Source organism: Pygocentrus nattereri, chromosome 5 (assembly GCF_015220715.1).
Source record: "Pygocentrus nattereri isolate fPygNat1 chromosome 5, fPygNat1.pri, whole genome shotgun sequence".
Lineage (NCBI taxonomy): Eukaryota > Metazoa > Chordata > Actinopteri > Characiformes > Serrasalmidae > Pygocentrus > Pygocentrus nattereri.
Window position 1 is genome coordinate 20102979 of NC_051215.1, and position 13518 is coordinate 20116496.

Genomic DNA, 13518 nt, shown 5'->3' on the forward strand with positions numbered 1-13518 from the left:
CGCCGGTTCCCGTGGCCGCACCCCGTGGCCGCACCCCGCATCATGCCTGTACCCATGGCCGCGCCCCGTTACCGCACCTCCGGACACGCCACCAGTCGCTGCGCCTCTGGACCAGTCACCTGTCGCCGTGCCTCCAGACCCGCCGCCTGTCACTGGTCGTAGGTGTTGGATGTTTGATGTTTTGTTTGTATTGTTTTGTTTGGTTTCTTTACCGGCATCTGTAGTCTGTTTATCCTGTGTTTCTTTTTCGCATTATGTCCGTTCCTCCTTATATCTGTGCTGGTTCCCTAAACCTGGACTGTTTTGACCATGACCCTGGATTTGCCCTGAATAAATCTTGCTTTTCTCAGCACATGCATCTGCCTTATGGCTCCCCACCACCACAGATACTGGCACAATCTGATTTTCTGCAGTTGTCAAATTATTAAGTGTAAACACACTGAACCAGTTACTGACACAATTAGATTTTGTGCAGTTATCGGATTACTATGTGCATGTAAACACACTCAGTGTTAAGGTTTCAAATCCTACTATTTACTCTCTCTAGTCTATACATAAAAACTAAGCTGCAAAATCAGACCATTATAAAATAACTTTTTTGAGAATATATTTACATATATCTGAATATTCAGCCTTGAAGCATTTAGCTCCACCCACTCACGCTGAAGTTATAAGGAGTGCTGCAGCCTTGGCCAGAGAACTGTCAAGTTATCAAAATGCATCACATTCAAAAAGGGTCCGTTTCAACATTTGACATGTTGCATTTGTAATATTTTCAATTAAATATTAGGTTTAAATGATGTGCCCATCATTACATTCTGTTGTTATTTACATTTTTGCACAGCATCTCAACTTTTTGGACATAGAATTGTATACCAGTCTTAAATATGGTAGCACACAGCCTTTTTCCTCAAAAAAACTATAAAATACAAGATAAAGGCTCTTTAGTAAGACATATTAGGGGATGATGGCAGCAAGACATTTACCAAGTGAGTCGGTATTACCCTCCTTCATCCTATGAATAAATTTCCTTTAATTTACTGTTCGCAGGCTGTTTACTGTACCTTCTCTGCACATGGTCACTAGTCACTTCTGCATGGTGTAGAATGTAATGCCACACACAGCAGCAAAAAGACCAACAACTAACAAGCTTAACAATAAACTGAAAGATTAACTGTTGCCGCAGTGTGATTAACAGTTCCCATTAGGGCTACATACTTCTTCTCCACCTCCTCCATGCGCGTGGGGAGCAGCTGAGTGCAGAGGTGTCTCTGGCTGCAGAGGGCCTCCACCTCCTGCTTGAGGTTGTGAAGCTCCAGGCTGCGTGTTTCCAGCTCCCTCTCCAGCAGACAGCTCTCTCGCTCGGCCACACTCACCGACTTAGGGTCTCCTGCCAAAGACGCCTGCTTGATGGACAGCTCTGCAGCCTCCAGCCAGGCCTCCAGACTGCCCAGCGTCTGCAGCACCCTGACAGCCTGAAGAGAGACAGAGAATCAACGCTTGTATACATCTGTCTCATTCAGACTGAAAAAAACAATGAAGTTTTCAATAACCCCTGTTTCATTGGGCTACACACAGCCTCCTGAACATTAACAAGTCAGAAGTTACAGTTTCTGTTGGGAACACCTCACAGTAGAGCTGAAAGACTCATCAATTTAATCTGAAAGGGCTGCAATTTTTATTATAGAATACATTACAATACAATTTAATCCAATAACACAAAGCTTGTGAACTGCCTGTAGATGAGTTATACCAGTAAGACCATCACAACTAACTGGTAGTCTGGCGCACTCAGTGTTGTTCAGGCTTCAATTTAGAAAAAGTGGATATTCTGGTTTTCTTGGCCAAGAAAAAGGCCTGGAAAGTAATTTATAGAAAACAGCAACTGTAAATTGTATAACTTGTACATTTAAATCACAGTATTGGTCAGAAAAAAGGGTTAGATCCATCCATCCATCCATTTTCTAAGCCGCTTCTCCGTCAGGGTCGCGGGGGGATGCTGGAGCCTATCCCAGCAGTCTTCGGGCGAAAGGCAGGATACACCCTGGACAGGTCGCCAGTCCATCACAGAAAAGGGTTAGATATTTTCCACAAATTTTTCAGTCCCATTTCCTAGCTTTTACAAAAAATGTTTAAATTATGTAAAGACATGAAAACCCCAGAGCAGTTAACAAGGTTCAAAAACCTGACCCCTGTAGGAGTGTCCTGGAGTATTTTTCTGACCAATATAGCCATTTAAATATATAGCCATGTACAGTTTACACAATTTACAATTACTATTTTCTATAAATGAATTTGCAGGCCTGTTTTTTGACCAAGAATATCCCAGGAAAGGAATTTAGCGATTTTAACATGACAATTTAGGAGCAGCATTTTACAAATTAGTCCAGTCCAATTCCACCCATTAGCTTGGTCACTGCCAATAATATGATAGGAAGGTGAAGTCTAGAACAAGCGTCCTCTGAGTCGTGTGATGTGCCACTGCATCTTTTCTAAATGCTGACGAAGCAACATCATAGGAGGAGATGCTGACCGCCAGTTCTGTTACATCAGCTAAGAAACACCTGCTGATCAGGGAAGATGGGGCCATCCTAACCACCCAGAGAGAGACAGAGGACAACGGTGACCTCTTGGCCACGGCTGTGGCATCCCCAGTGACCGAACTCACAACCTGATGATCCCCATGAATGGATGAATCAGCTGAATGAATGCACATTGGATGGTATTTAAAGAGAACTCAGTCTAAACTCGATGAAGCAGCGTCTTCTGAGGATGTGAGTGAATTATCTACCACTGTCATCACATCTTCATCAGTATAATGCTGATTATGAGATCATTTGGGTCCGAAATATCAAAAAACAAATTGATTTGAGCCTGTGTGTGTCCTGAGAAATCTGTCCCGGCACCTTTGACTGTAAATTTATACTACTTCTTTCAGTTTTAACAAAAAACAAATTGTGCTATTTTAAAAATCCATTGCTTTCTTTACCAAAAGGTGACTGAGTACAGATTTTAGAAATCATCCTTTCAAAACCCATATCAATTACTAAGAGGGGTGATTCAAAACACTTTGTCCATCATTTGTGTTCTGCTGTCTCCATACTGGAGCATAGTGCTTGGACCCCGATGATTGCTATTGCTATATGTGATGCAATTTGTAGACATTTCCTAAGCTCTTTTAGTTCAAAGTTTTTATTTGTCACATACTTAGTCATACATGGTACATAGTCATACACGGTTCTTGGTGAGGACATTAAAGGGGGCTCTTTTTACTTGTTAGTAATGTTTTTAGTTCTAACTAGTCAATATAAATAAAATGCTGTATCTGTAGGTGGGTGGAAAAATGAGGGAGAGCTCCCACAATTCTCTGCTTCCCAAAATAAAAACTCCACATCCATACAACTCATATGAATGACATCTCCATCAAATCGGTCAATTCTGAGGAGTTTGCATCAATTATCTGTTCATGCCTTCTCCGGTCCACAAACCTACCCTGTAGTTGAGTTCCTCCGAGGCCTGCAGGACCACCGCGTTCTTCTGGTGGCGTCTTTTGAGCTCCTCCCACAGAACCTCCAGTTGGCTGAGGAACTCCTGGATTTTGGCACTGCCAGGATGCTGAGCTCGGACCAGGCTGTGGCCCTCCTGGGGTTAAACAACAAACACTGGCTTAGAACCTGTGAATGTGACTGAGCAAGAAGAGCGGGACAGAGACTTGGACTCAAATCAGTGACTCAGACTTGCACTTATGACTCACAAATAGTTTGGACAGCAAGTACCTAGCTACCTAGTTACTGCACGGAGTGCCTCAGTTTGGTCCTTCAGAAGGTTCGACCTTAGAGTCTTGAGACTTGGATACACACCCCAGAGACTCAAGACTCAACTTGGACTCACATATCAGACAGTCAAGACTTGGACTATCTCAGAGACTCTAGACTTGACACAGACTCACACCTCAGAGACTCAACACAGACTCACACCCCAGAGACTTGACTCAGACTCACCTCAAGGACTCAAGACTCAACGTAGACTAATGCCTCACAGAATCAAGACTCAACTCAGACTCATACCTCAGAGAGTCATCTTGGAGTCATACCTCAGAGACTCAAGTTGAATTTGGTCTCACACCGAGACTTGAGACTTGACTCAGATTTACATCTCAAAGACTCCACTCAGACTTACACCTCAGAGACTCGACTCAGACTCACACCTCAGAGACTCGACTCAGATTCACACCTCAGAGACTCGACTCTGACTCACACCTCAGAGACAAGACTTGAACTTGGTTTCACACCGAGACTTGACTCAAACTTACATCTCAAAGACTCCACTCAGGCTCACACCTCCGAGACTCCACTCAGACTCACACCTCAGAGACTCCACTCAGACTCACACCTCAGAGACTCCACTCAGACTCACACCTCAGAGACTCAAGACTCAGACTTACACCTCAGGGACTCAACTCTAACACTTAAGACTTGACGAACTCGGACTCACATCGAGACTTGACTCAGATTTACATCTCAGAGACTCAAGACTCGACTCAGACTCACACCTCAGAGACTCGACTTGGACTCACAATGACACTCATGGCGACACAGATTCACATCTCAGAGACTGGAGACTCGACCTCAGAAACTTGACTCTCCACCGGTCATTGTTTAGCAGATTCTTAAAAAGCTAAAGTTTCCATTTAAATAACACTTGGTCTTGGTGGTTTCACAGCAGGTTTGTGACCTCACCTTCTTGACCAGCTCTATGCGGGCTTTGTTGGACAGGATGTCCTGTTCCAGAGACGCTTGGTACCTCTTGGCTATCTCGTAGCTGCCTGGCCCTCCTACAACACTGCACACATTTGTTGCCATGGTGACGCTGTCTTTGAGCCAGGAGAGAGTCTAGGGGATGAAGAAGAAGAATGAGATGAGGTGTGAGATTCCACATGGAAGTGGGAACACAAGGCTTGTGTAGCAGAGAGAGAGAGAGGGATGGAAGAGAGAGATATTGAGAGAGAGAGAGAGAGGAAGAGAGAGAGAAAGAGAGGGGGGAGTGAGAGAGACAGAGAGAGCGAAAGACAGAGAGAGAAAGAGAGAGAGAGAGGAGGGGGGGGGGCTGGGAAGAGAGACTCTCTCGGTCTCTCCAGTCCCTGAATTGCTGGCTCCTCCAGTCAGATGTGTTAACAGTTGGCATGGACTCTCAGGGTGAGGACAGTTCCTGGAAGTCAGCAGCTACAGCAGAGACCAAAAGTGGTGTATGTTTGTCATATTAAACATACACATGTACACAAACATGATGGAGATCTCAAAGCCTCTTCAAATCAAGATCATTTTTAGGGTGAAAAAAATACGTCAAGTTTTGAAATTGACCACACATATAAACGCTGTCTTTTGAGAATGTGACACTACGTAAAATTTTTAATCGTAGCCAAATTGATTATTTATGCTGTTTCTTTACAAATCAGGCTGAATTTTAGCTGCAGAGCTTAAACAACATTTGAGGTGAACCTACATGTTAGGACTGAACGAATAATGGACTGAATAATATTGAATTGCGATAGTTCTGACTAATATTGCAACTGCTATTTTATTATGATTATTACCTAAAACCATAAGGGTTTTTTGGACCATGAAGTTCAGAAAATTCACTTTTTCTGGCTTGAAGCTTGACTCTGAAAGTAGAGTCTAAGACTGCCAGTAAGTTGTGGCTGTGATGTCACAACACATGGAGGTTTGGTTGTCTCTGAATGGTCTAACTCGACAGGCAGTTCACAAGCTCTGTTATTAGGTTAAATTTAAAACTTCAGACCAATGCAGGATTTAATTTAAAAAATTATTTAAAAATCGATTTAAAATTTGCACTTTCCTCAATTGCTATTTTGATATCAAATTATTAATCTTTCAGCCCTATTTCACTCTTCTGAATTTTTGATGAAGGTAAAATAGTAATTTAAAACAACATGTTTTCTTTGAGGACTATTTTGCCTCACACTTGCATGTACCCCTCCACCATGAATGGAGTTTAAGTTCTCTAAACTATCATAAAACAGCGTCTCAGTCATCAGGCAGTGTACTCATAAGAATTTCATGTAGGAACTTTCTGTGAGGGAGCTTTTAGAGGGGGATGTCTGGTTCCTATCACCACCACTAGGAACAGCTTTGACTCTGTAAGTTTATCTAGAACGTTTCACACCAAACCACTCTGAACTGCTCTGTTTACATCTCAGTTAAATCTGAATTTAATCAGAAAAATCTGTTTAATTCATTAATTTACAGGCCTAAATAGGCCTTCAGTCAGCCAGTGAGACATGCTGTCTTCTCTTCACTTCCATGACCTTAACTTGGTGGAACCTCCTGGATCTATTTGGATGAAGTGAGCTAAACAGATGGGAGGAGGCTACACCTATTTGGAAGATCTCAGTGGGATTTTCCTCTGGCTGGACTGGACAGATGAGAGCTTGCTGAGGTTTTTTAAGTGTTACTGGTTGTGTAAGAGTTGTGTAATGATGGAGTCATAAATGGGCACCTTGTCTGCAGACACAGTGAATTTCTGGAGCTGCACATGGAGCTGTGGGTGGCTGCTGGACTTCGGCAGAGATTCACTGCAAAGCAAAAACACAGCACTTCCTTTCAGCAGGTTTCGCTAATTGTCGCTTTCAGAAACACGTTTGTTCAGGAAATTGGGGGGGAGCTCAGCTGAGCGACACGTCACCTTTTACCCTGTGTCTGGAACCTGGAGCTGGCCTCGCTGGCACACCCGTACCCCAGGCTCTCCGCCGGGTTTGGCTGAGGTTCCTGCTGGCTGTCTGGGGACTTCCTGCCATTGTCAGAGTGTTGACCACCCTGTAGAGGAGAATAAAATCTCCTTACTCATTTATGGCTGTGACAATTACAACCCCAATTCCAATGAAGTTGGGACATTGTGTAAAACATAAATAAAAACAGAATACGATGATTTGCAAATCCTTTTCAACCTAAATTCAATTGAATACACTACAAAGACAAAGAAGATATTTAATGTTCAAACAGATAAACTTTATGGTTTGTTGCAAATATTCAATCATTTTGAATTTGATGCCTGCAACACGTTCCAAAGGAGTTGGGACAGGGGCATGTTTACCACTGTGTTACATCACCTTTCCTTTTAACAACACTCAACAAGCGTTTGTGAACTGAGGACACTAATTGTTGAAGCTTTGTAGGTGGAATTCTTTCCCATTCTTGCTTGATGTACAACTTTAGTTGCTCAACAGTCTGGGGTCTCCATTGTCATATTTTGCGCTTCATAATGCAACACACATTTTCAATGGGAGACAGGTCTGGACTGCAGGCAGGCCAGTCTAGTACCCACACTCTTTTACTACGAAGCCATGCTATTGTAACATGTGCAGAATGTGGCTTGGCATTGTGTTGCTGAAATAAGCAGGGAGGTCCCTGATGGCACATTGCTTGGATGGCAACATATCTTGCTCCAAAACCTGTATGTACCTTTCAGTGTTAATGGTGCCTTCACAGATGTGCAAGTTACCCATACCATGGACACTAACACACCCCCAGACCCTCAGAGATGCTGGCTTTTGAACTTTGCACTGATAACAATCCGGACAGTCCTTTTCCTCTTTGGCCCGGAGGACACGACGTCCATGATTTCCAAAAACAATTTGAAATGTGGACTCGTCAGACCACAGGACACTTTTCCACTTTCTGGGCTCAGGCCCAGAGAAGCCGGCAGCATTTCTGGGTGTTGTTGATATCTGGCTTTCGCTTTGCATTGTAGAGTTTTAACTTACACTTGTAGATGGAGCGACGAACTGTGTTCACTGACAATGGTTTTCTGAAGTGTTCCTGAGCCCATGTGGTAATATCCATTACAGAATGAAGGTTTTTACTGCAGTGCTGCTTGAGGGATCAAAGGTCACTGGCATTCAAAAATGTTTTTTTGCCTTGCCGCTTACTTGCAGAGATTTCTCCAGATTCTCTGAATCTTTTGATGATATTATGGACTGTGGATGAAATCCCTAAATTCCTTGCAATTGCACGTTGAGAAATGTTGTTCTTAAACTGTTGGACTATTTAGAGGGCGGCGCTGAGCGACATTTGTTTATTTGATGGTTGTTAATGACACCTTTAGAGGGTGGAGCTGAGTGACGTTTGTTTATTTGATGGTCATTAATGACACCTTTAGAGGGCGGCGCTGAGCGACGTTTGTTTATTTGATGGTCGTTAATGACGCCTTTAGAGAGCAGCGCTGAGAGACGTTTGTTTATTTAATGTTTGTCCATTTGGAGCCAGTAAGTATCAGAAATTGACAGCTAGTCAGTTTGTCCACTTTAAATTTGTTCTGTAATAGCTTCATAAATGAACAAAGAAGACAATTATTTTGTGAGCTGCAGTTATTCATATGTTCATCAGCTACAATCTGATGGTCTTGACAGGCCTGTTCTGATTTACTAATGGATTTTTGGGTCGTCTCTGTAATGGGACTTTAATGGAACATGTTACGTGCCGGTCAGTATGAAATCATGGTGGCCCTCCATCATTTGCCACAGTGGCTGGCTACACTAATACGTGACATTTCCATAGTGATGTAGGCCAAAGTGGGTGGAAGTTCAGCAGCTTGACTTTCAGATAGAGTGAAGCCAACACCGCAGGAGAAAGTCAACACAGGAAAGCAATTACTCTCCAAACCCGCCGTATATTTCACCCTGAGTCCAGTGTTTGGGCAGAGCAGGCCCTAGCACTGTTTTCGTCAGTATTAGAGCCTGAACACAATGCTGGAAAAGAGACAGAGCCATTCATATGACACTTGCTATTAGCGCTGAGAAACAGACTTGCCCCTGAGTCCGGACCTGAACCGGGTTTATTTGTGAAGGTTTGGCAAAATGGACCGAAGGCTAAAGGCACCGACACAAATCAACTAAGAAATTGTGTTTTCCTTAGCATGTCAGCATTAACACGGGCTTATTAAGAGAGACTGCTGTCTTAATGGCCCGGACAAGTGGACGTTTACTGTGTAACCACAACCCACAGGCACCACAGCCATTTATCTCTCTCTCTCTGTTTCCCCTCTCTTTCACTCACAGCATGAATTAGCTCTGTAGGTCAGGAGCTCCATGCCCATTTTCCACTCTCGGCTCTACTATGTGAGTGAATGAGTGTTAGGAAGGCAGGGTGGCTGGTTCTAGTCTTCACCTGAAGTGCGCCAGCTTCTTGTTTGAATTTTCCTGGTTCCACATTAAATGGTGCAGCAGATACATTGTGGCGGTGTAACGCTGGGGAGTGAGGAGGCGGACGCATAAGCGACTTTTATTAAGGGCAAATTCAGGGTCGTGGTCATAATGGTCCAGGTTCAAATAGCCAATATGGAGAGCAGGAGGGACAGACATGACAAAATGAGCACAGAACTCCAAACAGACCAGAAATAAACAAAACTCTTCAAACAATACATACACTTCGAACAGTACATCCAACAAACAAAGACCAACATGAAACTCAGGAAAACACAGGGCTTAAATACAAACAGGGATAATGAGGGACAACTGGACGCAGGTGGAAAACAGGTGGGAACAATCAGGGGAGGAGTCACAAAACAAGGGGGCCGGACTGAGAAATCAAAACAAAAGCACATGACAGGACTAAACGGTAAACAAAAGCACATGAGGAGACTGGGAGGGGCCAACTGTGACAGGCAGCTCAGCAAGCCAACTTCAGCTTTGCCCATTGTTCCATTGGCTGGTTGTTTCTAACCTATTGAGACAGCGATTGAAGCAGGACTTCTATTACTGAGGAGCTCCAAGTTTGGCGAATTATAGGAGGAAATTCACACCAGAATTATTACTGAACAGACAGTAAAAATTATGGACATGGCAGATTTGTACTGGATTAATACTACAGATCTGGCTGGTAATCAAACAAATTACAAAACGGCCGGATATGATACTAATCCAGCTCGAACGGGGTTTATGTCTAGTTTCTCAGCTGAACCTGGTTGGTGGGTGTAACAGGTGCAGGCATTAATAATTAAGCCTGTTAAGACCTCAGTCCAGTGAAAGCTAGAATTTAGCCTACTGATTCTCTATGGATATGCGTGCACTCATAAAAGTGGTCAGAGTGCTGGTTATATAAATTTCCGTTTTCAAACATTTTAATTACCGTCTTTATTAATTTAATTACCTAATTAACTGAACATTATGGAGTATGTGTTGCAGCTCTAGCTGTGAGTCCTGTGAGCCTTTCCCCCAGTGCAAAATCTGGGCATCAGAACATTAGAGTTCTCCCAGCTGGCTGCACGCATTAATGGCTCCGTTTTATGCTGGCATGTGAGGCTGAGCACTGGCTTATCATGAGCTCAGCAGAAGCGACTCAGAGGGTGAGAGATGAGAAAGAATCGCATGAGAAAGTGCTGTAAAGACGGCGGTACATTTATACGGCCTAGTAACATTTATAAACATGCCAGTCAATGAGCAGCTCACCCATTCTTAATAACACAGAGGCACGGTACTGCGTTATTCAGCAGCAGCAGCGTAATCATCACTCTGATAACCATTACCGACGTGCTCTCACAGACACTTGTTTCCATCCATTCTCGCTCTTTTCACTCGGTACGTAATGACTCGAGATGTTTATCTAAACAAAGAGTAAAGAATTACATCATCGCAGTCAAAAATAGACTCTTTTCCAAGCAGTCCAAACAGAGTTAATGTTTTCTCTCCACCAGCCTATGCACTCGCCTTCCTTCCCTATCTCTCCATTTCTTCCATTTTCCCTCTGTTTTCCCAAAGGCACTCATGCAAAATGGTGATGTCAGCCAAGAACTATCAACATGCCCATATGGAGCAAGCGGCTACTGCATCTGGTAGCCATTACCCACAAATACAGGACCCTCGCACTTGTGCCACCATGATAGAGGCCACAATTCATAGACACAGTATAGAAAAGACTTTAAAGAGTCCAGGAAACACGTCCTATAAAGCTTATATTCACAAGCTATTAGCATAGAATAGAACAGAATTCAGAACCAACTGTGTTTTGCACACAGAGGAATAACACCTCCGCAGTTAACCCATCTGTGCAGTCAAACAACAACATACATGCACAATTCAGTACGCCTGCCCGGAGCAGTGGGCAGCCGTATGCAGCAGTGTTAGCTTTGCTCAAGGGCACTTCAGTCATGTCCTGTCATCTCATGGGACTCTTTACAGTCACAGGGCTGGTTCCTCAACCTCCCGCCCCCATAATTAATTAATTCAAGTGACCCTTATTAATCCCACCTCTGCACGTAACCCATCAGTGAAACAAAACATACACACTAGTGAACACACACTAGGGGGCAGTTAGCACACTTGCCCGGTGCGGTGGGCAGCCCTATCCACAGCGCAGAGGAGCAGTTGGGGGCTAGGTTTCTTATTCAAGGTCACTTAAGTCACATACTGTCGGCTCAGGGGATTGAAGCGGCTGGTTCCCTGACCTCTAGCCCACGACTGCCCCACAAAATAATCAAAGTATTATGTACAGTATTACAGCCTTGTGAGGCATTATGGGAGTTGATAAGTGTACTTACAAAGCAATCCTACCAAGTTACAAAGGCTTATATGCACATTTAACTAAGTCCAGTTCCTCAGTTAAAACACCACAAAGAGCAACTAGTAGGTCTCCAACTCTGTTCTAGGGAAATTCCTCCAACTGTTCAGAATTTCTATATAATTCAGTGAGAAAGATGTAATCAGAGAGATTCAGAGGGGTCTGGTGTGAAATGGTTCAGATGTCTTTACAGTGGTGGTGATTGGAACCAGGGGACGTCATAACTACAACACAGATATAGACATTTTATTTTACCATCCAGAACCACCAGTGAACCTGCACAAGTCTTCAGAGTTTATATGGAATGTTGATGGTGGAAAATCTGGAATAATAAGTTTTCATTGGGGACTATTTTACCGCACAGCACCCTGAATGTATCCCTCCACCATGAATGGAGTTTAAGCTCACTAAACTATCATAAAACAGTGTCTCAGTCATCAGTCAGTGAATCCATAACCTTTTCATGTAGGAACTTTCTGTGAGGGAGCTTTTAGAGGTGGACGTCTGGCTCCTATCACCACCACTGTGAACAGTTCTGACTCTGTAAGTTTATCTAGAACAAAGCGTTTTACACCAAACTGCTCTGATTACATCTTAACCACTTCAATATGCAGGAATTTTGAAAAGATATTGGAATTCCTCTTTAAGCCAGCAATGTGTAAATGGTCAAAGGAGCACCTGAGCCTCTGCTGTTTTCACAGTTGGTGAAAAGTCCAAACTTCAGAAGAAGCCAGTGGCTGCAAAGTCTATGAAGTATGTTCACTGAAAGCCCAGAGGCCTAAAAATGCTGACAAGACAATCTGAACCACCTGGTCAGAGCTAGTCTAGAGTCCTCCAACACTTCTCTTATTCTATATTTATGGCAATATCATTTTATGTTCATCTGGTACAGCAAGCACTCAATAACACAGTGTAATATTGGAGATAAATCCGCCTTTGAGTCCCAATGAAGAAAACATATGAGCCATACTCTGAACCAGTTTATGCCCACCAATGTCCCGTAACTCAGTTTATATTAACATTGTATTAATCCTCCGGGTTTCTGCTCAGTCCTTTGAGGCTGGAGTCTGTAGATGTTGTTTTAGTCTTAATGTGAGAGGATATGAAAACCATTAGATACGGGAGTTTAGAGAGAAACACAGCTTGTTCTGGCAAAGCGAATCATGCCATTCCTAATGCAAACATCTGGATCTCCAGAGCCAGAGTAAATAACACTTCACACAGCTCTTCCTGAATGTGTCGTATGGGCTCTACATTACACAGAGGGGATGTCAAGAAATGAAAGGACTAAACAACCGGTCTGCATCTCCACTCAGACGTGCTGAGGTGGAAGAGAGCAGCGCCTTGTTCTGCTGTCTTCTCTGGTGAATCAGGCTGAATTAGACAGCATCACACAGTGGCACAAAGCAGCGTGGCCAGGGTCATGATTTCTAGTGCTTTTTCTTAAAGGTACCATATCATGGAAAACAAAATTCTGCTCTTTTCCAATAAAAGAGAGTGATGTAGTATGTAAACACTGTCAAAGTTTCAAAACATACAGTGCAGTTAATATGCGGAATCAAACCTACTGTAAAACAGCCTTTTTTGAATTCAGGGTTTTTGTGAAGTCACAGAAATCAACACTTTTACGTAAGAGGAGTGTTTTTGAATGATGCCCAATACAGGGCAGCCAATCAGAACAGAGTTATATGTACAAAACTTCATTTCTTCATTTTTGACGTTTTTCAGTTTTTGACATAATGTGAAAATGCCTGTTATTCTTTACATTGTGTGTAAATTTCATGATGAATCTACCAAAAGACTTGGATAAAAGTCTGATTCCACTGACCTAAATTAAAAGTATGTTTTTATCTTCTCCTTCAAAGTTTAGAGATATGAAGCACCCAAGACACATTTTCAAAATCAATTTATTTGTGTAGTATGTGTTTATTTGCTGAGAAAAGTTTTC

General features: G+C 43.0%; 1 protein-coding gene across 3 annotated transcripts in view; it reads right to left on the reverse strand.

Annotated features, from left to right (window-relative positions):
• LOC108441705 overlaps nucleotides 1-13518 on the reverse strand; it is an 88081-nt gene that overhangs the window by 42865 nt on the left and 31698 nt on the right. For all 3 annotated transcript variants that reach the window (XM_017721376.2, XM_017721378.2, XM_017721375.2), the window contains 5 exons: nucleotides 6703-6833; nucleotides 6517-6592; nucleotides 4740-4892; nucleotides 3493-3642; nucleotides 1219-1475 (listed from right to left, as the gene is read on the reverse strand). In XM_017721376.2, the coding sequence (XP_017576865.1) occupies nucleotides 1219-1475; nucleotides 3493-3642; nucleotides 4740-4892; nucleotides 6517-6592; nucleotides 6703-6833 (767 nt within the window). The remainder of the gene's footprint in view (nucleotides 1-1218; nucleotides 1476-3492; nucleotides 3643-4739; nucleotides 4893-6516; nucleotides 6593-6702; nucleotides 6834-13518) is intronic.